A 25,803-nucleotide genomic window follows, 5' to 3' on the forward strand; every position below is an offset into this window, starting at 1 on the left:
GAGGGGGTGGGTTGGGAGGGTAACGTTACGTTAAGTAATGAGCGCAAAGTAACGTTACGTATTGTAAAGTAACGGAAAGTAACGCGAGGCAAAATAACGTAACGCAATGTAAAGTAATGTTCAGTAACGTATAATAACGTGAATTAACGCAAAGTAACGCAAAGTAACATACATTAACATTAATTGGCGTAAACTAAATTTACGTTAAGTAAAGTTACTCTAAGTAAAGTAACGTACAGTAAAGTAACGTCCGGTAAAGTAACGTCCAGTAAAGTAACGTAAACTAAAGTTACGTAAAGTAACGTTACCTAAAGTAAATTAACGCAAAGTAACGTAAAGTAACGCTACGTAAGGTAACCCTAAGTAACGCAAAGTAACGTACATTAACGCAAAGTAACGCAAAGTAACGTACATTAACGTAAAGTAACGCAAAGTAACGTACATTAACGCAAAGTAACGCAAAGTAACGTACATTAACGTAAAGTAACGCAAAGTAACGTACATTAACGCAAAGTAACGCAAAGTAACGTACATTAACGCAAAGTAACGCAAAGTAACGTTACGTAAAGTAACGCTACGTACATTAACGCAAAGTAACGCAGTAACGTCGCAGGTGCCGGAGAACGAGCTGCGCAAGGCCGTGGTGGACCGCGTGCCCTCAGAGGCCGAGCTGCGCGTCCGACGGTCCCTGCAGAAGCTCAACATCCCTGACTGGATGAGGGACGCCCCCACGCCTGGGGAAGGATTCCTCCTGAGGCGTACCTCCTCTAATGCCCAGCCTCCTTGGGGGGTGGCCAAGCCCTGGGATAAAGGATCTACTTCGTCCATAACAGGTAGGGGTCCATAGCAGCTAGGGGATAAAGGGTTTACTTTGTCCATAGCAGGAGTGGATAAAAGGTTCACTTCGTCCATACCCTAACAAAATTTAGAGTCGCCCCAGCTTCTGGAAATCCAAATCAGAAGCTGCCGCTTCTGTAAATTTTCACTGGGTAGGTGTGGATATAAAGGGTTACTTCGTCCATAGCAGGTGTGGATAAAAAGGTTTACTTCGTCAATAGCAGGTGTGGATAAATAGGTTTACTTCGTCCATAGCAGGTGTGGATAAAAAGGTTTACTTCGTCCATAGCAGGTGTGGATAAAAGGTTTACTGCGTCCATAGCAGGTGTGGATAAAACGGTTTTTGATCCTCGACTTGGACGCATTAGATGGAGAGTAGTAAGTCGTAAGTATGGCTTAGCACTCCTCTGTTTAGTAATTTTTTTTTAGTAATTCAATATAGGTGATTAAATATGAATCAAATCCCTCTCGAGAATGTGCCCTATTTGGGCACGGTCTATGAGCCCATGGTCAATGGGACATCCCCGTCCATGGAAAAGGTTGAAGTAATTCTATCGAATTTAACGAAGGAATTTCAAAAATCGCCGAATTTTTATAGGAAGGAAGTTTTTCTGCTGCGAAATTGCCTATTTGTTTAATTATCAGCAGCATTTCGAAATTTATTACATTTTTTTTGAACCTCGTGATTTTTTTCCGTTTATTGGAGTGGTATTTTCATCCTACTATAATTGCATCCTTCTAGGGCCCTGCTCCATTTACTGGTGCTCATTTCTCCCTCCTGGGGCCTTGTCCTTTCGATTGGTGCCTATTTCTGATCACTGAGGCCCTTTTCTCCTTCCTGAGACCCGATTCCTTCTTCCTGGGGCCCAGTTCCTCCTTCCTGGGGCCCAGTTCCTCCTTCCTGGGCCCTGTCCCTCCTACAGGACCTGTACCCACTAATATCGTGCAAGTTTTAGGCCCAATAAAATAACTTAATTTTTTATTGGGCCTAAACTTGAGCTTAAACTTGACGTGTCGCAGATGCCGGCGGCGGGACGACTAGCGGCGCTCGTCTCCCGCGCTACAACTCGACGACAACGTCACCCTCGTCGGTGGCGGCCTCCCCCGCCACGTCGGGGGCGTTCCAGTACGGCGGCGGCGGCGTGGGTGGCGGAGGACATCCTTGGTCCCGCTGGTCCACGTCCCGCCTCAGCGGTGGGGACACCGCCAGCGCCTCCTCCAGACCCGCGTCGGGGACCACCACCCCCACCGGGTCCTTATTTTCCCAGCGCTCTACCGCATCCTACGGCAGGTGGGTTGCCTCTTACGGCAGGTGGGTTGCCTCTTACGGCAGGTGGGTTGCCTCTTACGGCAGGTGGGTTGCATCCTGTAATACGTCATACGACAGACTCGTTAGGAGTCAATTTCAGTTTCTTTTCGATATTCTTGGCTTTCTACGATTCATTCTTGGACATCACAATCAATCATTTGTTGCCCACGTTTAATCTTAAAAACCAGTCTTCTCAGTTGAATGCGATAGAAATCGCATTCAACTATGTCTATTACATTGTTTAAAATCCTGGTAACGCGAGTTAGCGTTGGTCGCTGGGAGTTGAGATCGTGGTGGAGGACGTACAATAGAAACAAATTAAAAATACGATTTTTTTCTGAATTTGTTTGAAATTTTGAGGGACGCAAAAGACCTACTAAAACGCAATATTTTTCAATCGTAATTTTGAGAGAGGAATAATAACTTTTTGTATTTCCGTTTGTGTTGTTTTACAAAAGAAACAAAGTAAGCTTAAAATTTGTTGAAAGTTAATTGAGTTGTGAGCTAGACATCGCATACTGTAAGCGTAATAAATTAAAATAAGTGATATACATTTTTTAAACATTATAAAGAAATAATAATTTTATGTGTAATGGGCCATAATGAATGTTATATAAATAATTTTCGAGGCGAAAATGTCAGCAGGTTTTTTTCTCGTTGTAAAATATACATAAACAAAGAAAATAAATGCGAACCGTTATTCATTACTATACAGTGCCGGAAATGGCTATACGACCACCCAGTTTTCTCCAAATATTTTTTATCGCACAAAGAATATGGGATTCTAATTATACGAAGTTAAACTACGTTTAAAAAAATTTCCGAGGATATGCGAAAAAAATAATTTTCTCGAAATATATGAGAAGAAATTATGAAAACTAGAAGAACCTAGGTGGAAATGGTTATAAGACCAAGATATGTTTTTATCCATTTTGGTATCTTTTTGTAATATTTTAACTTTAAAAAGTACAGTAATATAAAGAATATCTTGATTTTCGTCATTTAGGGCCTTTCTGGTGTACTTCTTGTGTAGTTCAGTGTCCTCACTTATATATTTTTTTAAGTAAAAATATGTCAAATAAGCCCAAATTGGACAAGACTCACTAAGGAGAATCTGCGCCGAGAAGGCGCAGATTTTCGGCTTCGTGAAATGCAGTAGAAGCCAACGGGACATCGCAATGGAAATAAAACGCTCAAAACCCATTGCACAATAATTTTTTGCTAATCCGGACGGCTACGGGTGAAAAAAGCACACTGGACCAACCCCAAAATTAACCGACAGGGACCTTATTGGAGACTTTCTGAGGCTTCTAAAACTTGCGCTACCTCTACCTCTATAAAATTGGCCACTGGAGTTGATGTAGCAGCACGACGCATCCGTTAGACATTGCATGACTCGAAGAAATTCAAATACATGACGAGGAAAAAATGCCCCTGTGCTCCAACAAAAGCATATTATCAACGGACAAAAATTTGCTGAAAAATATTTGCTTATTGGTAAAGGGATGGCACAAGATTATCTTCAGTGATGTAAAAAGTTCAATCATTATGGTCCAGATAGATGGCAGTGCTATTGGCACCACTGGACCGTGAGCCTGATTTTTTTTCAAGCGGCAATCTTGTGGTGGTACGGTCATGGTTTGGAGGGCGTTTAGCTAGCCGAAAGGGAAAATCAACTCTAGCTATTTTACATGGAGACAAGATTCCGAGGCTTACAAGCGCACGCTGTTTTACCAACTTCTCCCTTTTGCCGATGAGAAACATGAGGGATCATTTGTTTTCCAACAAGACAATGCTTCGATTCACACCTCAAAGTCAGCAAACATGTGGTTCCTAGAGCAGAATATTACTCTGTTTGCCGTGGCCGGCGCTTAGTCCTGACCTCAACCCCATTGAAAACTTATGGAGCATCATGGCGAGGGATGTTTACCAAAATGAGCGCCAGTTCCAATATGTGAGTGACCTGAGCACGGCTATCCTTCGTTCTTGGGATAATATTTCTCAAAAGACACTGGATTATGTGGTTAATAGCGTGGGGAGAAGATGCATTGAGGTAATTATGGCGAAAGGAGGTGAGATTACCTATTAAAATGAGTGTATGTGATCCACAAACGGAAAAACATATCGTGGTCTAATAACCATTTCCACCTAGGTTTTTCTAATTTTCATCACTTCTACTCATATATTTTGAGAAATTTTTTTTCGCATGGCGTTGGAACCGTTTTTAAACGTAGTTTGACCTCGTGTAGTTAGAATCTCATATTTTTGTGCAAGACAAAATATTTGGAGAAAACTGGGTGGTCGTATAGCCATTTCCGGCAATGTAAATCTTGCTTGTTGCTTTCATTCTTTGCCAACAGAGCGGCCATGAGACCGAAAATTGTTGGCCCGTCTAAAGTGTAAACTCACCTCTACAGTAACCTCCATCGTAGTATCCTACTAGTGTACATTGTGGTATCCTACTAGTTTAGGATAGTGTAGTGGGTCTCTTCACTCTCTTGTAAAAATGAGACCGGGGAACCACAACAACAACAACTAGTGTACATTGTGGTATCCTACTACAGTACGTTGTGGTATCCCATTTGTACCTTGACTCCAGAACTTGGAACGCTGTTCTCCGCCCTAAACAAATTTAGAGTCGCCTCGGCTTCTGATCCGCCTAATCTAATCAGACGCTGAGAAGAGTCTAAATTCTGTTTCCAATGAAGTCTTCTAATCGCTTAATATATATAAAATCAATTCAACCACTTTTACGTTAAATTGTACGACCTACCGAAACAAACCTGGGCTGAATGTTTATATCTCATGCAAGATATGGATGGTATAATCTAGATGGCATTGTTTTATATTGCTTTTTCCCGCTTTCTCCCGGTGTTTCTGGTTTTGAATAGAACTTGTATAGTATACCTGACCATTATCCTAACTTTCATACCCGACTTCGCTAGGATAACGTTCCTCACCTACTTAACATACCTGACCTAGTGGCCTAGTCTACTCATACCACCCACCTTTGAGTGGCCATCTTGCAACGAACCTAGGCTAAACTAACCTCTTAACCTTGCCTATCCCAACCCCTCAAGGGGACTTCTGACGCGTGTCCGTGCTCGTCAGAAGTCCTATGGGATTTCGATTGTTCCTGAGCGCCCCACCGCTGAGCTCGCGGTGTCTGACTGCAGGTCTCAGTTGTGGGGTTAAGTTATTATGTAGGTAGGATTCCTTACATTAAGTTATTATGTAAGTAGGATTCCTTACATTAAGTTATTGTGTAGGTAGAATTCCTTACATTTCCCTTCTCTGTCTCTCTCGTGCGGGCGACCGACGTCCCGTGTAATAGACCTCTTGTTCGAGTGTTTTAGTTTCTGTTGCTTTTCACCTGTCCCTCCTTGTCACCTGTCTCTCCTTGTCACTTCGTCTCTTTGAGATGCTAACGCTGCTTCTTTCGAGCCAGCTTCAGCGGGCTGGACATTTGAGACCTTCCGCCCCTTGTGGGTGATGATTAATTTGAGATTTTGAATAACTGAGAACTTCCGCCTCGCTGGCGATGTTATATTTTAACCTCCGGTGCGAAATAGCTTGATAACTGAAGCGCTAGAAAACCATTATATAACTACTTACTTGCCTAACCTAACCTACCCCAACCTAATCTATTCCTCCCACCGCAGGTCTCAACCATACCTGGGGTGGCGTAGTCAGACCTCCCTGAGTGGGGAGAGCGGGAGGTACCTTGGGGCTGCAGAGCGTCTTGCCCTCACGATGCCTCCTCACAAGCTCCTCACCAAGTCCTGCTCCGTAGACCAGTCCCCCAAGTCCACATACCAAGCCAGTCCACTACCAAATACGTCAACCATTCGCCAGGATGACAGCGATTATGGCGGCATACCTACCACTAAACAACCCACTAGTTCAACCTCCTACCGACAACCCACTAGTGCAACCACCCGACAACCTACCAGATCTACCACCAGTTCAACCCCAGTTCTGTCCATCAGCGACCACCACTCTAGTTCAGAGGACCTCAAGCCTCCAGGCTGCGACATCCACTCGTCCATCAAAGAGGTCACTTCGGCCATCGTCCACTACTGCACTGAACGTTACCCCCGGGCCTCATCCCCCAGAGGGGGCCCGGGGGGGACTGGGGACCGACGGTCCCCCCGACATTCGAACTCGGACCTCCGTCGTTCGGGGTCCCCGCGGCCCGTGTGGGTGGAGAGTTCATTTGTGGGGTCCCGACCCCCCGACGCTTCCCCCGAAGCTACGGAACTCCCCCCACTGCCCCACCTCGTGCCCCCCGTGGTGGCCCCCAAAGATGGGGGTGAGTTGAGGGTCTCGTGAATCCCCTTTTGGGGGAAAAAGTTATTATAATATAGGAGACTTAATGCGGTTAATTTGAACCTGCAATACAATATATATGCTATGCCAGCCAATGTACGATAAGTAAACGACCAAACCGGAAGGTAAATTTAAACTACATTCAGAGGCTAAGAGTGCTACGTGCTACATCGCGTGCTACATTACATGTGCTGCATTGTACGTATAACACTCGTGTACGAAGATACAGAAATCTTAAATCATAATAGATCCAAGCATGTAAAAAATATATAATAATGCTAATATGTAAGGTGACTGTTAAATATCATATTCATTTATCGACTCCCTTCTGGGGATCAACCTGGAGGTCAACTGCAAGAACCCCTTCTGGGGTAAACAAATGGGTTAATTAAATATGAAACAATAATGTAAATTATATTGATCACCAGGTTGTGTACCACTAGATACCAATCTAGGAAGGGAAAAATATCTATAACTGTAAGAAGCCAATCTATAAAAGTCACAATTTAAATTAATTATCATTATAACATCTGGTAGAGATCTATAACCATGGATTTTTATAGCATTTGGGACCAATTTGAGACTAATGATCACTATGACATCTGGGACCAATTTAAACTAACTGTCAATATAGCATTTGGGACTTGAATTAGCAATCATTATAGCATTCGGGACCAATTTAAACTAGCAATCAATATACCTAGTAGCATTTGGGATTAATCTAGAAGTAATAGTGGTGCTTCTAAAACTTTTTGGATTTAGGGGTATGTCTTGACGACTGTCTCACGGGAGGGCCTTAGGTAATGGGTATAACACCCTTTGTTGTACCCTCTATAATGGGTATAACATGTCATACGTAGGGGGTCCTGAGTTGTTTTGGTGAGTATAAATTGTCTTCTTGAAATGTGTAACTCTAACATCGGAGGGTATGAGCTCCTCCGTTGCGGGTATAACTGAACTTTTGAACGGTAGGAAAAATAGGGGCACTAGATGTACCGTCAAGGGGCACTAGGGGCACCGCCAGGGGCACTAGGGGCACCGCCAGGGGCACTAGGGGCACCGCCAGGGGCACTAGGGGCACCGCCAGAGGCACTAGGGGCACCTCCAGGCGCACTAGGGGCACCGCCAGTCGCCAGGGGCAATTGAGGCACCGCCAGGGGAACTAGGGGCACCGCCAGGGGCACAAGGGGCACCGCCAGGGGCACTAGGGGCACCGCCAGGGGCACTAGGGGCACCGCCAGGGGCACTAGGGGCACCGATGTATCGTAACTCGTAGGAATTTTGTGGGCGTCTGATTTTCTTTTTGAGGTTTGTTATTTTGATTGTTTTTTGTAATTTGTGAATTTTTATGCACAATAAAATTATGATTTCAGTTCATTATTTTTTGTTCTGTTTTGTTTTTTCCTTTTAATTTCATTTTGTTTCGTTCACTCGGCACATTTCGAATTTTTTTAAACGCTTTTTTATATTTATTGTGCGTTTGTTTGCGGGTGAAACCGAACGAAGAGTAAAGTAATTCTACGTGTGTTTTTGATAGTGATTCATATACACTTATTAAATTTCATTACAATTTCGTTGAAACTATAATTGTTCTCGGAGAAACTATGAGGCGCCAGTGAATTTAATATTTCAAAGCTCATCAGAGGTTTTACAAAGAACCAGCCGCTCTGATAATTTTATTATTTCAGTTATTATAATTTTATTGGAAATTCGAGTTATTATTGCTGGCGATAATAAGTCGTGTCATGTCACTTGCTCGTGAGAAGACGTTTCAGATGAAGTCGAGTCTGTTTTTTTTATATTTTCGGATGAAAGTGAGTCTGATTTTGTTTATATTAAGAACTAAATTGTCGATTCAGATAACCTGCTAGCTGCTGGGTAGGGTGGCCCAGTGGATATAGTTCAGAGTACCAAGATTAGATCAGTGACCTATGAGTTCGATCCCAGCTACCTGCAACAGTTCTAGTCAAATCGGCGAGGAGGCTGGGCGGGCAGTGAGTTGGGTAGTTGCGTGTTCGAGACTCGCAACAATTTGTGAATATCCTGTGAGCTTAAGAATCAGCGAGAGGCCTACAGCCTAATCAACGCTATGCTCGACTATACAATATTTAATGCCATACTTTATTATACCAAACTGATACCCTACCCTGCGTTTGTTCATGGCACTGTATTTATTTATTTATTTATTTTTGAGCCTGGACCGATGTTTTCTTATGTTGTGGCGCTCGTTTTCTTACGAGTTACGTTTTGTATGTCAGAAACTGGTGCTTCAGTTCATGACTACAGGGAGGGCAGAAGAGAATGCAGCCAGAACTGTAGGAGGGGCAGACGAGACCATCAACTTAGATAGAAGACAGTGAGATTTGTACCGTGCCTTTAGAGACTGAAGGAACTGTTGGAAGAGTAGAAAGGATAGTAGGATAAGGCAGAAAGGACTGCCCGAGAAGGCATCTGACACAGTATGAGTAAGCATATTGGGGCAGACGAGGATTGGGACTTGCCTTTGGAGGTAGACAATATTGCAAGTGGAGGTGGAACCGATTAGGTTCCACCTCCAGGTTTAACCGGTGACTCCAGGTTTAATACTCGATAGACCCCAAAACCTGTGTGTACACCACCTGTGCAGAACATTTCCGTATACCTTTTTAGTTTCCCCCGAAAGTTTTACCACAGGTTAGATGATGTATAAGTACCCAAATGGATGGCATTTAAATTAGAGTGGTTCCAATGCACTGGCAGTCCGTAATACCTGTTTGGCGATGGTTATGGAGCCTCAAGACGATCAAGCAATTAGAATCAAACGATTAATGCGTGCTTTAATCAACCTCAATCAGGCCTTCAATCTTTTGACCAAAATCTTCCTCTCGTCAAAAATGGGATCAGTTCATTCGTGTTCGTTCGCTAAAGGTTGTTTTTTTGAGCTGTTGTATTGATTTCTGTAGTGAGCAATGAGATCGAACTTAGCCTTACTCTTCCTTAAAATATGCTCATCTTTTCATCAATCAATTTTTTTCAATCAAACTTTCAATCACCATGAAGCCTCGCTTCATGCGTCAAACCGGTTCCTTCACGGTCAATCACGCTTGAATCAATTGATTAACTCGAGCTAAACGATCAAGACATTTGATCGTTTAGCAGCTGGGTTATTAGAATGTTTAGAATTCAGTGTAGTTTTAATGCGATCCAAAACAACGTACCATCGTTTAAAATTCTTCACGCACAATGTTTTCTTTAATACAAGAAAACGGAAGACCAAAATGATTTATTTGTGGGAATATTATAAAAATTTTAACCCAGACTGTGAGAAAAAATATTTTCTTTGTATTATCCCAAAAGTTTTACACTTTCTGCTTCTTTCATGCGCAATTATTTTTTTCTTTTTAGGAGTTCTTTTATGCAAACGATTACTTCCGCTCTGCCCTATCAACAGCAACAATATTAGAGTCTACGTGTAATCCTTTGTAGAGCACCTATAGCACCTAGTCTTTGGGGGAATATCGCTAGAACTTCATGCACTGGGAGCTATTTTATTGCTTTTTACAGTGAGTGAACTGAAGGGATCGTCCATCAAACTCGCCGATATTATTATATTCAATATTCTAACTGATATCTTAATTTCCGAATTTTCAAAAGCGAAATCAGCACCCTGTCCTCACTAATTTCTTAGTCGCCATGAACTCACTAACTTCAATATTATCATATTTTCAATAAATATTCAACTATAGTGTTCTCACAAGCGTCGTCACCACCACGTTCTCAATAATCCCTCCATTCCTCCATTATATTCTCACTGTAACTTTACGTTCATCAGTTTCTAAGTTACCTAATTACGTATGCTGCTTAAAGCCCCAACTAACCTACTTACCAAACAAGCTCGACGTTTTGCAGTACGTGTCTTATACTAAGTATTCATTAACTTATTTCGGTGCTTACTAACATTTTCTCAACTGTTACCAATATTTTCTCTCAACTCAACTCAACATATAACTTACCTCAACTGTTATATTAACTCCACTAACTTACTAACGCTCACTAACCTACAGCGGCGCGCAAGGGCAGCACCGAGGCAGTCCTAGCACAACAGTTGCAGGAGGGACAGATTTTGAGCCCGTCCGGCAGCGCTGTCTTCAATGGTGACAGCAGCGAGAGACGTGACAGTAGAACCGACAGGAAAGGGCATCATGAATTACTCAGCAAAGCAGACGATTTCGACAGGGAATTTGCTGTTGAATCGAAAAAATCTGCAATAACCTTGCCAGGTGCAAAACAGGTGATGCCCGACGCAAACCCGATGATATCACGGTTCAACAAGCATCCTGTCTCGGAAAGCATAATCCAGGGTCAAAACTCTATCTCGTATCCAAAAATCGCCCAGCAAAGGCACGTTAGGACTCTTGGTTTCATGAGAGGAGAAAGTATCACAAATGACGGTGATGGAGCTGGAGGAGATTCACTGGCCGAGTACTGCAGACAAAGTCGTCAACAGTACAGCAAGCAGAACGAAGACGCACAATGGGCAGACCTGGAATCGACCAAAGGTATCCTCCAGTCCTTAATGGCGGAACAAAACGACAACAAACAACAGCCCAGTCGTGACGAGTTTAATGAAATTAATATTTTAGACCATTCTTCTCCGGTGCAAGCAATGAATGAAAGCAGGTTGAAAGAAATTGATGACCGTCGTGTTAATGGACTGACAAAGGAAGACTCTGCAGAAATTTTGAGATCAAAACTTAACGATCTAAATTCTCCAGGGACGAACCCAGAAGAAGAGTCGTTGCCGGACGAACACAGGATCGTATCGCAGCTGTTGGAGTTCTCTGAGCAAGTGGACAGTGGCCAAAGCACGAATCAAAACGTAGCGTTTGAGACTTTGCTGGATTCGCTTCTGGCCTTGCCTTCTGTCTCTGCTGACGAAGCTCTTCTTGATGACACATTCTCAGGCAGGCCAAGTGATGAGATTGTGACTCAACAACCCAAGTCTGGTGGCATGGGATTGCACGATGACCAGAAACGTACTTCTGACTCGACCAAAAAGTTCATCAATCAGGAAACAAACATGACGGCCGAAGTTAAAGCAAGACAAAGGGTGATTGAAATGACTTCTAGGCTATCGGAAGAAGTATCAAGGATGCTGGCAGACGATACAAATACTTCGAAGTCAGCAGTCACAATCGACCACCCCAAACACAACACAGATGCCTCTCTTTGTACCACTTCAAATGAAAATGAGGAGTCTTTAAATAGTGCAACTTTTATGACTACTTCAACCAGTAAACCTTCTTCGGCAATACTCGAAACCGAGACAAGGAAATTGGAAGCTGTTCAAGAGTCAGCCAAACAAGCGAGTCCTAACCTGAGTTCGTCTTCTCGTTCCTCTTCCGGTGAAGCACAAGAGCTCCCAGGCACGGACCTCATGGCGGAACTCAAGTGTGCTCTCAGGAGGCGTTCTGACTGTAGCAGTCCTGTTAAAAAAAATTCTGCTCCACCAAAGCCCGCGAGAAAGACCCAGCAATCCGTAATTCACCCTGAAATGCAGCGGCCAATGAGCCCCGCAGATTCTCAGCCAGGCGAAGAATCCCCAACCCGACGCTACCACAATGAATGGGAACAAATAAGCAGCAGAATACAACCGCCAAATGAAACATTAGTAAAGAGTGCCGTTGTTGTGGAACAGAAACCCCAATCACGGAAGTCGAGCATAAATAAAGAAGTAGTGGCAAGACCCCAGCACGAGCTTTCTTTCGCCAAATTTGATACTGAAAATTCTGTGGGTGATACGTCCTCATTCAAGGATTTTGACGCGATGAGGGAAGAAAGTATTCCAGGAACTTCCGCATCGCAATCAAACGAATCCCTGCAGAATTTGGACACTGGGGTGCAAAAAGGCTACCGCCTGCGTTACAATTATGATCCTAAGACGGCTCGGGCAAGACCGAGGCCTCGGCAGAGTCTGGAGCAGCTTCAGCAACAGTCCCTGCAGCAGCAGCAGGAAAAGCTCCTGCACAGGCAACAAAAATATAAGCAACAACAAAGTTCCCAGCTCGAGAACAGCGCACAAGAACCTCAGCAGATGCAGTTTACCGACACAAGTGCTGTGTCGGGCACACAAGTTTCAGCACAGAGGGAAACGATACAAGATGAGCAAATGACTCACCAACAACGACGGCAAAATAACACAACCGGAGAAGCAGGGAAATTAGAAAAACGTGTCTCTGATGGAGAAACGACGGAGATGGAGAAACAGCAGATGGACACGCAACGACAAGACACCAAACAGCAGCCCAGAAATTCCGGTGAGCTTATTTGTACTTTTGTTTCACTTGAAATTCTCGCGAATGAGTATCCTTGCAATGTTGTCAATCCCACAGGAAATTCAATTACAATGATAATTAGGCCCGTACAATATTCCATTCAAAGTAAAATCGTAACTAAGTCATCGCGGCCCAGTCACCTAGTAACAGCGACAAAAACAGTAAATCGTAGAATTACAATCACAACGAAAATCACTACTTGGCAGGTTATGCACAATTTGAAACACACTATCATTGGCTGACCCCATGATACCCAACCTAACCATTGCCTGAACTTTACAGCATTGGCTGAGCTATACAGCATGGTCATTGGTATACATTGGAATATATTTCGGCTAGCATGCGAGTCAGATGTTTGTGTGTAATACGTTATAATTGAGTTCCCCCGTGAATCATCACCTAAAGAAGGTGCCTAGATTTCAAATGTTCAGCAAACGAGTCGTATATGCCTCTAGTATCTAGGTTACCATGATACCGGAGGCACTGTAGGTACCTTTATAAATGTAGACCATTGAAAAACGTTCTAGGTCGGACTAGTTTCCACTGAGCATGATGGTTTCATGTGATCTTGTTTGATTCCTGGAGTCGTCCAGTGACTATTTGAATGTTGCATCATGTGTCGTACCTCCCCAGCCAATGTTTTGTTCTTCGTTCTCATCGTGTTGCACCTCTCCCCATTGATGATGTGTAGTGCCTTACCTCTAACCTTGTGTACCTCACCTCTAACCGTGCCGTAACTCATATCTCAACGTTTCGTACTCCACCCCTAACCGTTATGTACCTCACCCTAATCGTGTCCTACCTCACCTCCCAAAGTTCCGTATTCCATCCCTAACCGTGTCGTACCTCACTCCTAAACGTGTCCTACCTCACCCCTCAAAGTTTCGTATTCCACTCCTAACAGTGTTCTACCTCAACCCTAACCGTGTTCTACCTCACTCCTAACTGTGTCGTACCTCACCCCTCAAAGTTTCGTACCTCCCGATGAGGTCCACTAAAGATTGATTAAAAGATGCCCACTTAATTGTACTTGTATTTGTTTTAATTTGTATAACGTGGCCATATATGACCCACCTCTTATTTGGTTCCCTCGCGCATGTTCTTGATGTTGATGTCCGTTATAGTCACGATGTTTCCTCCTCTACATTAATTGCATCTTTATATGCATCACTTACCCACGTCTCACGGTCTGAGGGAGTCCTGCCATGACTGATGTTGCTGTTCCCCCAGTGTTGTGAGTGGGAGTTAGCGGCGCACTGATCCCTCTCTTCAACTCCAATCCCCACGGTAACATTATCTTCCCCTTGATGCACATGCTAACCCATTGCACTGTCCTCTGCACTGTTCCCAGTCATCGCTTTACTCAGACTGCACTGCAGTTAGAAACATGAACAGCTGGTGGCAAATGAGAAACTAATTACATCACCAACTACAATCAAATGCTACTGCAACTGCACTGCCAACTGCAAAATGACAGTTTCCAGTAAATATGACTACCGCTAATAACAGGATCTGCTGCTATTAATTACATACTCGTATTACTGCCACTAGTACCCGTGTAGGAGGTGTACCATATCCTCTACATACCGCATGCACTCGACAGCACCGCATGATCTACACCAACGCCATCGTTTTTTTATCTCAAAATGTAGCTATCGCATGATGTTAGACAGTTTGATGTGACAAAGGAAAGTGAAATTGATTCACAAAATCCATTGTTATCTCTGGTTGAATCCACTACTGGCTATGTTCACGAAAGTTCTGCTTGTGTCAGAACTTTTGTCTTGTGATGTAATTCAAGAACAGGTCACAATAAGTACGGAAGTGGAACTGATTAAACGTGCACTTACCTTGCGTGAATAGTTGCTCAAACTAAAATTAACATTGATCAGTTCGTGCAATTATTGCTTCAACTAAAGCTAAATTGGCTTCAACCATAGCTGATGTTCCGTTAAGCTGACGTTAATGTCGATGGATTCATTTAAATCTTATGACGCTCATGCTAGTGCACAAACTGCACATGCTGCAAATGAAGTTTCGTTCAATTTCAAAGCCACTTCAAAATATGACTACGTCGCTTCAACCAAAGATTATAATGGAAGCCGAAATGACGTGTTTCCTCGTTTCGAGATATCCCCTGGCTATATGTAACTATACTATAGAATACTCACCAAGTCCTTGGATCCATACCGGATTATCTAAACCTAAATTTTACAGCAACCTGTCTCTTCATTATAATGCATGGAAACTCAGTGGACGAAGCTCCCTTTGTCCTATGTTGAAAAGTATGCCGGCTAGGCGCCTTCCTCCTATTCACATATTGCACGGTCTCTGGCATTCATTATCGACTACATTATAAACAACCAATTACCAGACGTACTTTATCGATCAAACGGACGCATCCAAATTATGTGCGCCGGATGAACAGCAAGTTCAATCTTAAATCCGCCTTCTTTGCTCGATAGTTCATAGAGTTTAGTTGTCATTCTTCCTTGGTTTTGGTTATTAAAATAATTACTTTTATATATTCCTTCTTTTACCTGACGGCTGAAAGCAATAACTTCTATAAATGTGTAGTTTATCTGTCTTTTCGACCCATCACAATGATTCGTATCGAGTGGGACTCGTATCGTACAGAAAAAAGTAGCTAAGGCCTCTCTTCACAAATCGGGAACAGCATTTAGGGCTCGTTTTGTATTTTGAGGCGATGTTTCTATGCTGATAGCAGTGATACACCTTTCTGCTAAATAGATAACGACATGCGGAGAACAGCACTTGTGCGCCACAGGCGAGAGCTCTAAAATGTGGCTGAAAAATGTGTCATGTAATGTCGAATTTTAAATTCATTTTATGCTGTCAATGAATTCTATATTTTCTCCCCTCAGCGGACACTAGCAAAACCGGAGTAACAAGAGGACGTCTCAGCAGACCGTCATCGCCGCCCCCTCCTCCTCCCAACGCAAGAGTGGCCACTTCTTCCAGCTCGGAATCAACACCAAGATCAATTGGTAGTTCGACCACCTCAACACAACAATTAGATGATAAATATGTTGCCCAAGTTCCTTGTAATCGCGGGGACGTCATTTCTGCTCCAGTTTCATTACAAAAAGCCCCTACCCCTGTCTCGAAAAGAAGGGTCATGGCAGTATCTCCGCCTCCGCCTCCTCCCCCGAGAGTGCGGTCCACTTCACCTGCTGTTGCAGCACAGCAATCATCAACGGTTGAACCCACCGGGAAGCGGGTGGGAGATCCTCCAGAGAAACCTCAATTAGGATCAGAGGGTAACATAGACAATACAATCCTGCAACCTCCTCGCCAAACTCCAGCACAAGATATTGGTACACAAGAAGAATTGAACACTAATATAGGCCCTCAGAGTTCTGACGAAGAGAGCCGAAAAATGGAAACCAGCGATTCTGAGATAGACGATGTGAAGGTAGCACGTCAAAAATTAAAGCAGCAACTAGAACAGCAACTGCAACTACGCATCCTGCAGCACCAAGGTGAACAGCAAATTCAGCAGCAGAGTATTGACGGAATGGACACCCAAAGTCAGCAAAGTAGGAAAACGAAACTAGAGAAGAGTCACAGTGAACAGTTGAGAGACGAACTACAGCAGCGTCTGTTACTACGCCAGCAACAGATGCAACAACGAAGCACAAAGACCCAGCAACGCAAACAGGGGCAGAGGCAAAGCCGAGATACGACAGTAGCGTCGCAGGCTCGAGCAGGAGGACCGCCTCCCGTACCTCCTCAACGAAAATCCTCCCTCACTCGTTCATCTTCACCACTTATAGCTTCCCCATGTAGGAGTGGAGCAACGTCTCCCCAATTAATCCCGGTCCGCGGCGTCAGTAGATCTTCTTCCCCTCCTAGTCCGCCAACAGCCGATGGGAGAACATCTCCATCTCCTCCTCCCGCTCTCACCTCGGGGTCTTTGTCCTCTTCTTTGATTTCATCGCCGGTGTCATCACTCTCTCCAACTTCGCCCCCGACGACTCTCTATAGACATCCATACCAGGAGGACCCAAAGCAAATAATTATTTCCTCGCTACAGAAAATACCTCCTCCTCCCCTATCGCAGAGAAGCTCTTATAGCGAAGACCAGGTCCGGGGCACACCTGGAATACCAGACGACCATTCTCAAAGCGATTGCTTAGAAACGTCTACCACGACCAGGGTAACAACAGCGCTTAGAACTAACGCACCTGACGTCGGTTATGATAGCAGCAATAGTAAACGGTCAACCTATTCTGTAAGCGTTATTAGATCCCCCCAAACAAATGAAATGGGGAAAATCAACAATCCTCCTGCCCGCGAAGATGACGACATGTCCATCAGTTGGCCAATACAAATGGTACCCAAAGATTCTTTCTCTCCGGCTTCTCAAATGGGTGAGTTTGTCAGAATATCGACGCAGAAAGAAAATCACGTCAGTAAAACAAATATTCCAAAAGAGCAAGACGCAAAGAGATCACGGACAGATTCTCCATCCGACACTCAGCAACATAGCAGTTTTCTGACAGGGAGCAACAATCTCGGAAATTCTTCTCCACGTTTCCGTAGCTTCAGTCCTGTGAGTTTCAGCGTGGCTCCAGAACCGCCTAACAAGCAGCAAGCATACATAACAAACCCAATAAATCAGTTAAACTCTTTAGACATTTTTAAAAACACGCCCGGCACAGCGCAGCGAATCTATGGTTCACATCAAGATGTGAGTAATTCTGGTGAATACGCTTCAGTCAGTAACCGTTACAACACCATGAGAGAAAGTCGTCACTCCAAAAATGGAGGGAAACGAGGATCAGTGCATATGGAAGACGAAGAGGAAAACCATAGATCATCTTTCGGCTCTTTTCCTCCAGTGACAAACGACTTGAAAAGAAGCTATATCTCGTTGGAAACCAACGAAGGTAGCGAATCTTTCCGGGACTTCAACATCAAAGACGAAGATTGTGGCGATAAACTGACGGGCGTCGCGACCACGCCGGATTCCTGCTCTGATAATGGCAATGACAACGCGGCCAGTGACACGACTGACCAGACAAGTGACAGCATTCAGATGGACGTGTGTGAGTCGGTTGATTCTGGAAACGCTGCATTAGGGGTTGTTAAGTGTCGCAATCCAACCTGCAATAAACTCAGTGACACCGAAGAGCTGCGTATTCTGTTCAAAAGTTGTCACAATTGTGGATCTTCTTACTGCTCGCGTGTGTGCAGGAGATCGCACTGGGAGAAGCATAAGAAAATTTGCCAGAAAATAAGGGCAAATAATGCTGCACGTGAAATAGTGTCCATGGTAAGAGACAAAGAAGTGTCACTCGATGCTGCTAGTGCCGTGGGACGTCGGGGTGCTCTAGGCCTCGGAAGAGGCGTAGTCAAAATGTTTTTCCCTGACATACCCTCGGCAGAGTCTTTTGTTGAAGGCAACTACACGCCAAGTATGCACTACCACACTGCCAGCAACCTTATGCCTAACGAGATGAGCCCGGATGTCTACCGTAGCCTAATGGAGATGTGTAGAAATTACAATATCGAAAGCAAGTTCATTCTTTACGTCAGCATATGTATCAACAATGAGATCACTAGTGGACCATCTAAGTGTAAAAGAGAGAACGTCTCTCGTGCGGCTAAGATAAAACTTTACGAACCCCCAAAGGTTTGCGAGAAGCAGATTGCGTTCCGACCGGCAGATAAACCGGTCAGTTCTACCTTCAAGGGCTCTGAGAATGAACCAAAGGAATCGAAGGGGTTAAGATTCCTAACATTCGCACCTGATACTCGAGAAGGAGGTGGCCACATTGAGCGGCAGAAGACTCCTACTGCTCCTTTTAGGACCCCACTTGGCGATACTGAAGATGATGAGACAGGTAGCACCTCTGCATCAGGTGATGTTGCCAAAAAATTATCATACAATTTACCTTGGAAGAATTTTCAGCACTGTTGAAATTTCTTCAATTTTCCTTAATTTATTAAGAAAGACCGTTTCATTACTAATTAAAATTCTGAAAATGTGAATTAAACGCAGGAATAAAATAAGGTGTTGTTAATTGTGGGCCAAAATATTTTCGAAATGTTGAGATTAACGTCAATGGATGGGAGTAGCATTCCGATGGATAATGAATGTGCTAGGAAATACAGTTGTTTTTTTCATTATGGTCGAACATATGATCGGCTTAGAATGAAATATATTTACTGGATTAGACATTGAAAATGAAACCTATAATAATTTATCTCCTAATTGAATCTTTATTAAACATGAGAATAATAATCTCTCCTTCTTCCTTAGATGACTTGGAGACCTTGATACTGACTCCAGCGCAGCCCATGAACGTGTCTGCTAGAGAGAATCGTTCCATGGCCTTCCACAACATCGTGCGCCACCTCCGGACACGAGGTGTCCTCCTCAGGACACAGTATCCTGACCTCTACCATCAACTTGACGTCTACGCCGACTCTGGGGAGACGTTCGCCCCAATGACCATAAGACCTAAAGATGCAGTGACAGGAAGGCCCTTCGTGTGCGTGATTATGCCTCAGCCCGACCCTCAGTACGTCAGGAAGTTGATGGCGACGAGCAGCAACGTGAGAAAAATCGATGTGATGAAAGCGCCTTCCTCCGATGTACCCTGAACCTTCCTATGCCTAACTAAAGGGGAGGCCCATTTCACCGTAAAGGATGGAACAATTCCCAAAAGTCGAATGACTTCTTCCATAATCATTTATATAACATTAATGTTGTTTATAGATCGACTCAATTACGTGTCTCTGAAACGATGGTCATGGTATACCAGTACTATTAATGATCACTTCCTGACGTCACTGTCAATTCCCGAGGGCTACTTATGTCCCATTTTTGAGTATTAGACATATACCTGCTAACGTGAGCATAAAATTTAATATTTCAAAGCCTTTGGAAATTGTAGATGTATAGCCGAAAATGGATCCAAGTATTAGTAATATTTAAGTTAGTTTAGTCATCTTAGGATTAATTTTGATGATTACTTCTGTCTCTGGGGCCGAATTATATAAACATCAAACCCCTTTTGATCTACGATAGTCATAAATCTTTTTTTAACGCATGCCGCTGGTAGCTTTAGTTCAAACTTGAGTGGAAATTAATTGTGTATTTCCAACTGCACTATCATTTTGCGTACCTGACGCCAGAGTAGACTTTGAAGAAGAAGTTAACAAGTGTAACCCCAAGTTTTGGCTGGGTCCACGCCATACTGCCGAGCACGCGCCAGGCATATGCCAGTGCAATATTTTTTAATGCATTTCATAGAAGCATTCATACCATCCATGCAAGGCATATGCCATGCCCATGGTGTGAAGGCTTCTATTGAAATGCAGTAAAGAATATTGGACAGGACCGTGACTGGCAGTATGGTGTGAACCCGACCTCATTCATATATTCGTGCAACGTTACAGCGTAGTTTGATTCTCGCTATAGCGAGCCTTCAGGAACTGTTATGTGTGAAACTGTTATCATTCTTAGAAGAAATTAATCTAGTTCTGTTGTTATACCTGTTGCTGTCTATCAATTGTTGTTTAAATCTTACCTGGTGGCGGTAAATTGAACTCCGTGTGAACTGTGATGTAATTACCTTGATGTATAACACCCTAGTTACATAGAAGATCTTAACATTTCCCTAGACTTAGTTATGCAACAAAACAAGAACAGATCATTCCTATAAGCTTAGAAGAGTAAATTTTCAAGTTCCAGACATTCCCATAGGTCTAATCACTGGCACCAGAGAAACCTTACTATCCCATATGGTTTAAAAAATATAAGAATTAAATATGAACTCATTCCATTAGCCCTAATAATGCAAACCAACTTGATCCCAGAACCAGTTCCTTCAAAGTGATTAAATTAGGCTTAGTCACGAGGGGAAACTTAGCCCCTAACCATATTTGAAAACCCAGTTATACTAACGGTGCATATGTACATAATTTTGAATAAATCTTACACCAAAGTTCAATCAAAACATTTATGGGCCCATCCTCACGATTATAGGCCTAATAAATGCATATTACGAGCCTTATGCCGTATTATAAAAATTAGTTACCAGTACGTAACTCCAACAGCCAATCACTTTCCAAACTAAGCCAATCAATAACAGGCGAGAAATCGGCCTCTTCGTAAGTGCTTAAGGCGCTACGCAAGTACTATGGCCGCTACGTGTTTAAAAATTTTTTTTTAACTTTTTAAATTGGGTCATGGGCATTAGATATGGTTTTAAATATGGTCTAATTCCAAACTTTCTACAGTTCTTGTCAAGGTACGAGATTTTCCAACTCAACATACATGTATGGATGATATAACTTCATCGTGCTGATATATGGTGGTTATCTAGTGACATCGCTTCTAAATTAATCAGTGGTAGAGTGTTCGCTTTGCATGCGAAAAACCCCGGGTTCGATACCCGGCACCTCCAGTTCTTTTGTTATAGAAATCATGATTCGAGTCAAGCGGGCCATTTAACTGCATCGACTTTATTACCATGTAGTAAACAGCAATAATGAAATTCTTATGCATTGCTTTCAGTTCGATTAGAAGCGAGCTTACATATTATATTATGGGCATGTAAGGTCGCTCATCTTCACTTAGAACAATGAGTGAGACGATGTACATTTTTTGGATTTGTGTTGCAGAGCAAAACTGAGTTAGGATGACCCACATGTGGGTTAAAAGTGCAATAAAGTTACTACTCAAACATCCGTTCGTTTTAAAAAAAGGTACAAAAGAACGGAAACGAAAGATCTTTTATAAGATCTTCTACAGTTGTGTAAGATCTTTTCCGTAATTTTTTTGCGTAAAAAATTTTTTCTTTGTAAAAAATACCTTTATACAAAAGAACGGATTCAAAACCTTTTTTATTGATGCGAGTGCGAAAAAAGCATATTTTTCCGTTATCATTTAGCGTATTTTGAAAAGGGGGCCGAATGGGTAGTGAACCCCCTCCCCCCTCCCCTCCCCCCTAACGAAATGTGTATCCATTTAGAGTTAAATGCTGGTCTTAACTACGTTATTATAGGAATTTTAGCCTTCATCTGTTATATTGTTCATTTTATTTATGGTTCATGCGTTTTCCTTCACCAAACTTAACACTAACTTTCACTAAACCTAACTTTCACGAAATTTAACCAGGCAACTTAACCTCTCCGCATATTTTATAACCACTTTATTATTTTAAAAACAATATATAACATAGTGCATGCTGGCTTCCTCCTAATTACATATGAAAGAACCAATTATTGAAACTTGTAATGATGATAATGATTGTAAAGTATTCGCTATTCAATCAAGAATAATTATGTTAATTGTTGCAGCTTCTCCCACTCGCTTAGAATTGCATCATTATAAATAAACTCATTAAAAACTCAGTAATATTTAATAACAAGGGAAATAATAAGTAATGATAAGTATAACTGTTTTAATCTTGTTCTGTGTTGGACTTATTAATGAGTTATTTAAAATTGATTGTTAAAAGTAATGGGTTATAATTACTTATTGAAAGTATTGAGATATTTGCAAGAAATATTTAATATATATGACAACATATCGTCAATTTTGCGGTCACGTGGATGTGATAATGTGGGAGTGGTGGTGAGGTTGTGATGATGTAGGGGTGATGGTGAGGATGTGGTGATATGAGAGTTGCTTTGATTTTACGATGGTGTATCGGCCATCATAAGATAACGGCACGAGTGTTATTAAGTAAGAGGTATTGCAGACCATTTATTGTTATACTATCATTATATTGTAGGTACTCTAATATCTCCATCATCGTGCGTGGAAACTGTCACGTTTCATAGTACGTAAAATGTCGTGTACATTGTACGTCTTGACAACTGTACAACATGGTTTACAACTGAGTAATGATGTAATGATAGAATGAGCCTATAGCACTCGGAAAAAAACATAGGTCATATTGTGCAATTAGTGACACACTTTCAAATTCCCAACACGAATATACATGTATAGCGGACGTAACACCGATATGCCCTTTCGAAGAGATAAAAACTGGGTCAGGATGACCCATATAAATGCAAAAAGTGCATCGTTGTTTGCACAAACTGTCATTAATTTAAATAATAACGTACGTCTTGAGGTACACACTGAAAAATTAATGATACTTTGTCTAAACAGCGATGCACTTTTCCCTTGTGGTTCATCTTGACCCAGTTTGGCCTGGAAAAAATACCTATCAGTGCTACACGCAGCAAGAGTGTCACTATTTGGACAACGTGAACCATCCAATTTCTGGATGTATGATATATGGTGCGTTGTTGGTTCGGTACGATGGTTCGTTAAAGTGGTACGTTAAATTAGTACGTCAAGTGGTACGTTCTGGTGGTGCTTTCAGTACCCGTATAATATGTTCACATGTTGTGCTACACAATACAATGTTGCAACGAATGCAATATCTTATTCACCTCCGTCACCCAGGCCTGCATCGTCAATTTTTAGCGCATTTTCTCATTCAAGGAAAAAATGCACTATTGTGCTCGCCATGTCCGTCTGCCTGTCTGTCCGTCCGTCCGTGACCTCAAGTTTTCGTCGACGAAAAAATGCGCTCTCTGACACTCACTGCAGTGAGTACTGAATTATATTTTGGAGACATAAGACGACGGGGTATCCAAGCTGCTAAGACCACTGACATTGTAGCGGTGAGTTGCGGGTTCGAGCCTTAGCTCGCTATGGAAATTTTTATCAGCAGTGAAGTTATCAACATTCCAGTAGGTTAAACGCAGCTTGATTGTAACAGTGAGCATTGGGTTCGAGATTCAGCTAAAGAAAATTCTAGCTAACATCAACGACTTTTATGAGTAGTTAGAACCATTAAGATTGGAGTGGTATAGGTTGTGGGTTCGAGCTTCAACTATCTGTGGAATTCTGGAATACATCTGGGACTATACTTTCAAAAAAAGTTATGAGATCGTAAGTTCATCAGCCAATCATTGACGGCCTTTCAAGCAAAATCCACCAAAAATAGACAAGAAAATAGAGCGTAAGTACTTACGTTCACTGAGCGAGTTTTGAAAGTATGGCCCCAGTAACGTATCCGGTTGGTTAAGAGCAACAAGATTGAGCAACTATGAGTTGAGGGATCGAGCTTCAGTTAGTTTTAGAATTTATGCGCTGAATGAAATAATTACATGTCTCAGCTACCCACAGTGATCTGGCGTAAAATTACACCACATTACACCACCACTATAGCCGTGCAAGGCACCTGTTATGCCCATGGTGTGAATACTTCTATGTAAATACATTAAAGAATATTGGACTGGACCGTGCCTGGCAGTATGGTGAGAACCCTGCCTTACCGTGCACTGGTAAGTGTATTTAGAGTGTTCCATTAATCATGACAAATTTGCCTCCATTTTTCAATGAGGCTGATTTAGTAAATTAAAATAGCGAGAAATAAATTATGATATAAATTGAGCTATATTATTTTATGTTTATAAACTAGAGAACTAACTTGTAAATTAATTGAGGAACAATGGAAGTAACGCCATGTCGCTTGGCCGAAAATCATGAGAAGTTGCAAGAGAAGTACTGCTTGCCTGCCTCTATTAATGAACGATATTGTTCAAGGAAATTTTGACCCATTCCAATACGATTAATGTTCTTTTTTTCGATTGTACAGCAACTGCGTTCATTTCCCTAAATTTATGTAAATGAATCATCTCTAAATAGTTCAACCACAAATGTGGCAGTTATTTGATTAAATATTTGATTAGATATACCCCTAAGTTCCCATCTTGATTTACTGGACGATAGCAAGTCATTCGTTTTGTATTTATGCAGTTGATAGAGCACAATGTGGCAAGGTGTCTGGGTTGTCAAGCTGGCTAAGTCGTGAACTTCAGACGAGAGAAACCGAAACTCGAATGTCGGAGCTGCTGTCGGCGTTTATCCGATGAGAGAACTTAGCGGTAAATTATTTGAAGCTTTTCTACATCTTTAATAATTGTGTATGATAGTTTGTAATTGATATCACAAGTGTATATACGCTGCTAATGTTCGACAGTGAAGAATATCTAATCTAACTTGTAATTGTTAAGAGTCACGTGTCGGTGATTTCGGCGAGAGAGAAAAAAATTATTTCAAATCGTTATTGCGTCGATAAACGGTCAAACTCAACTGCCGGGCGCGCTGGTTTGAGCAGAAGCTCGCTGAGAGCTGCGTGTCCGCAGGACCGAGCCCACCAGAGCAGGTGCTTAAAGGTTAATTAGCGCTGCTCCGCGGCTGATGATATCGTCTTTACAATTCTGCTCTATCGCGGCTTTGTCTCGTCTCTACATTGGCCCTATGGCCCGCGACGGCCGATTCTATTTCCTGCCTGGACTTTAACTGGGCTGAATGGCCGGACTGTGCCTGGCGTGACAGCTTAAACTAAGGGTCCTAAACATTTATTAAGAGTGTGTAATCTTTCGAAGGTTCTTGGCATGAGCTCTCGGGAACGTAGCGTAGTCCCGATATTATCATACGGGATCGTACCGTAATCTGTGACTAGCCGGAAATATTGGATAATCCTACTTGTCTCAGCCAGTCACACACAAGGAGACTTTGCTATCACTACTCAATTCAAGACGCCTCTGCTACCCATTCAATTTTTACCTGCCTTCGACTCAATGGTAATGATCTATGAATAAACAATTTATGACCTGTCGATTTATAGAACCTGGGTTTAAGCATTAGTTAATTCAAGATTTATCCATCCATCACCGGCTTAACCCTTGACTAGAGCTAGAGGATAAAGATAACGTGGGTGCCATTAGTTAATAGTCTAGTGAAATGACCTTACCGCATTGAATTGTTAAGTCAACCGAAGATGACGAAGTGACTGAAGCATTGCGTAAATGAAAATATAGACATCTTGCGGGGAAAAACGGTAAAATGTCACATTTACATCCATAACAACTTCCAAATTCACATTAATGTTTAAAGATTGTTACCTTTTACTAGCAGACCATAAATTTTCATGTATAACCAGCTGTGTG

The 25,803-nt window shown here is 42.5% G+C and overlaps 2 protein-coding genes across 2 annotated transcripts in view; both read left to right on the plus strand.

Annotated features, from left to right (window-relative positions):
- Positions 1 to 7,603, plus strand: part of LOC108675356 (mucin-5AC-like) — an 8,721-nt gene extending 1,118 nt beyond the window's left edge. The window contains exons 2-4 of the mRNA XM_018163358.2: positions 614 to 833; positions 1,858 to 2,128; positions 5,809 to 7,603. Of these exons, the coding sequence (XP_018018847.1) occupies positions 614 to 833; positions 1,858 to 2,128; positions 5,809 to 6,478 (1,161 nt within the window). The 3' untranslated portion in view covers positions 6,479 to 7,603. The remainder of the gene's footprint in view (positions 1 to 613; positions 834 to 1,857; positions 2,129 to 5,808) is intronic.
- A 2,858-nt stretch (positions 7,604 to 10,461) lies between these two features.
- On the plus strand, positions 10,462 to 21,581 carry LOC108675355 (serine-rich adhesin for platelets-like). The gene is made up of 3 exons (XM_018163357.2): positions 10,462 to 12,771; positions 15,675 to 18,677; positions 19,079 to 21,581. Exons 1-3 carry the CDS (start codon positions 10,749 to 10,751, stop codon positions 19,420 to 19,422), a joined length of 5,370 nt encoding a protein of 1,789 aa, XP_018018846.1. The 5' UTR covers positions 10,462 to 10,748; the 3' UTR covers positions 19,423 to 21,581.
- Positions 21,582 to 25,803: the final 4,222 nt, after the last annotated feature.

This window comes from Hyalella azteca, unplaced genomic scaffold (genome assembly GCF_000764305.2).
Source record: "Hyalella azteca isolate HAZT.00-mixed unplaced genomic scaffold, Hazt_2.0.2 contig14211, whole genome shotgun sequence".
Lineage (NCBI taxonomy): Eukaryota > Metazoa > Arthropoda > Malacostraca > Amphipoda > Hyalellidae > Hyalella > Hyalella azteca.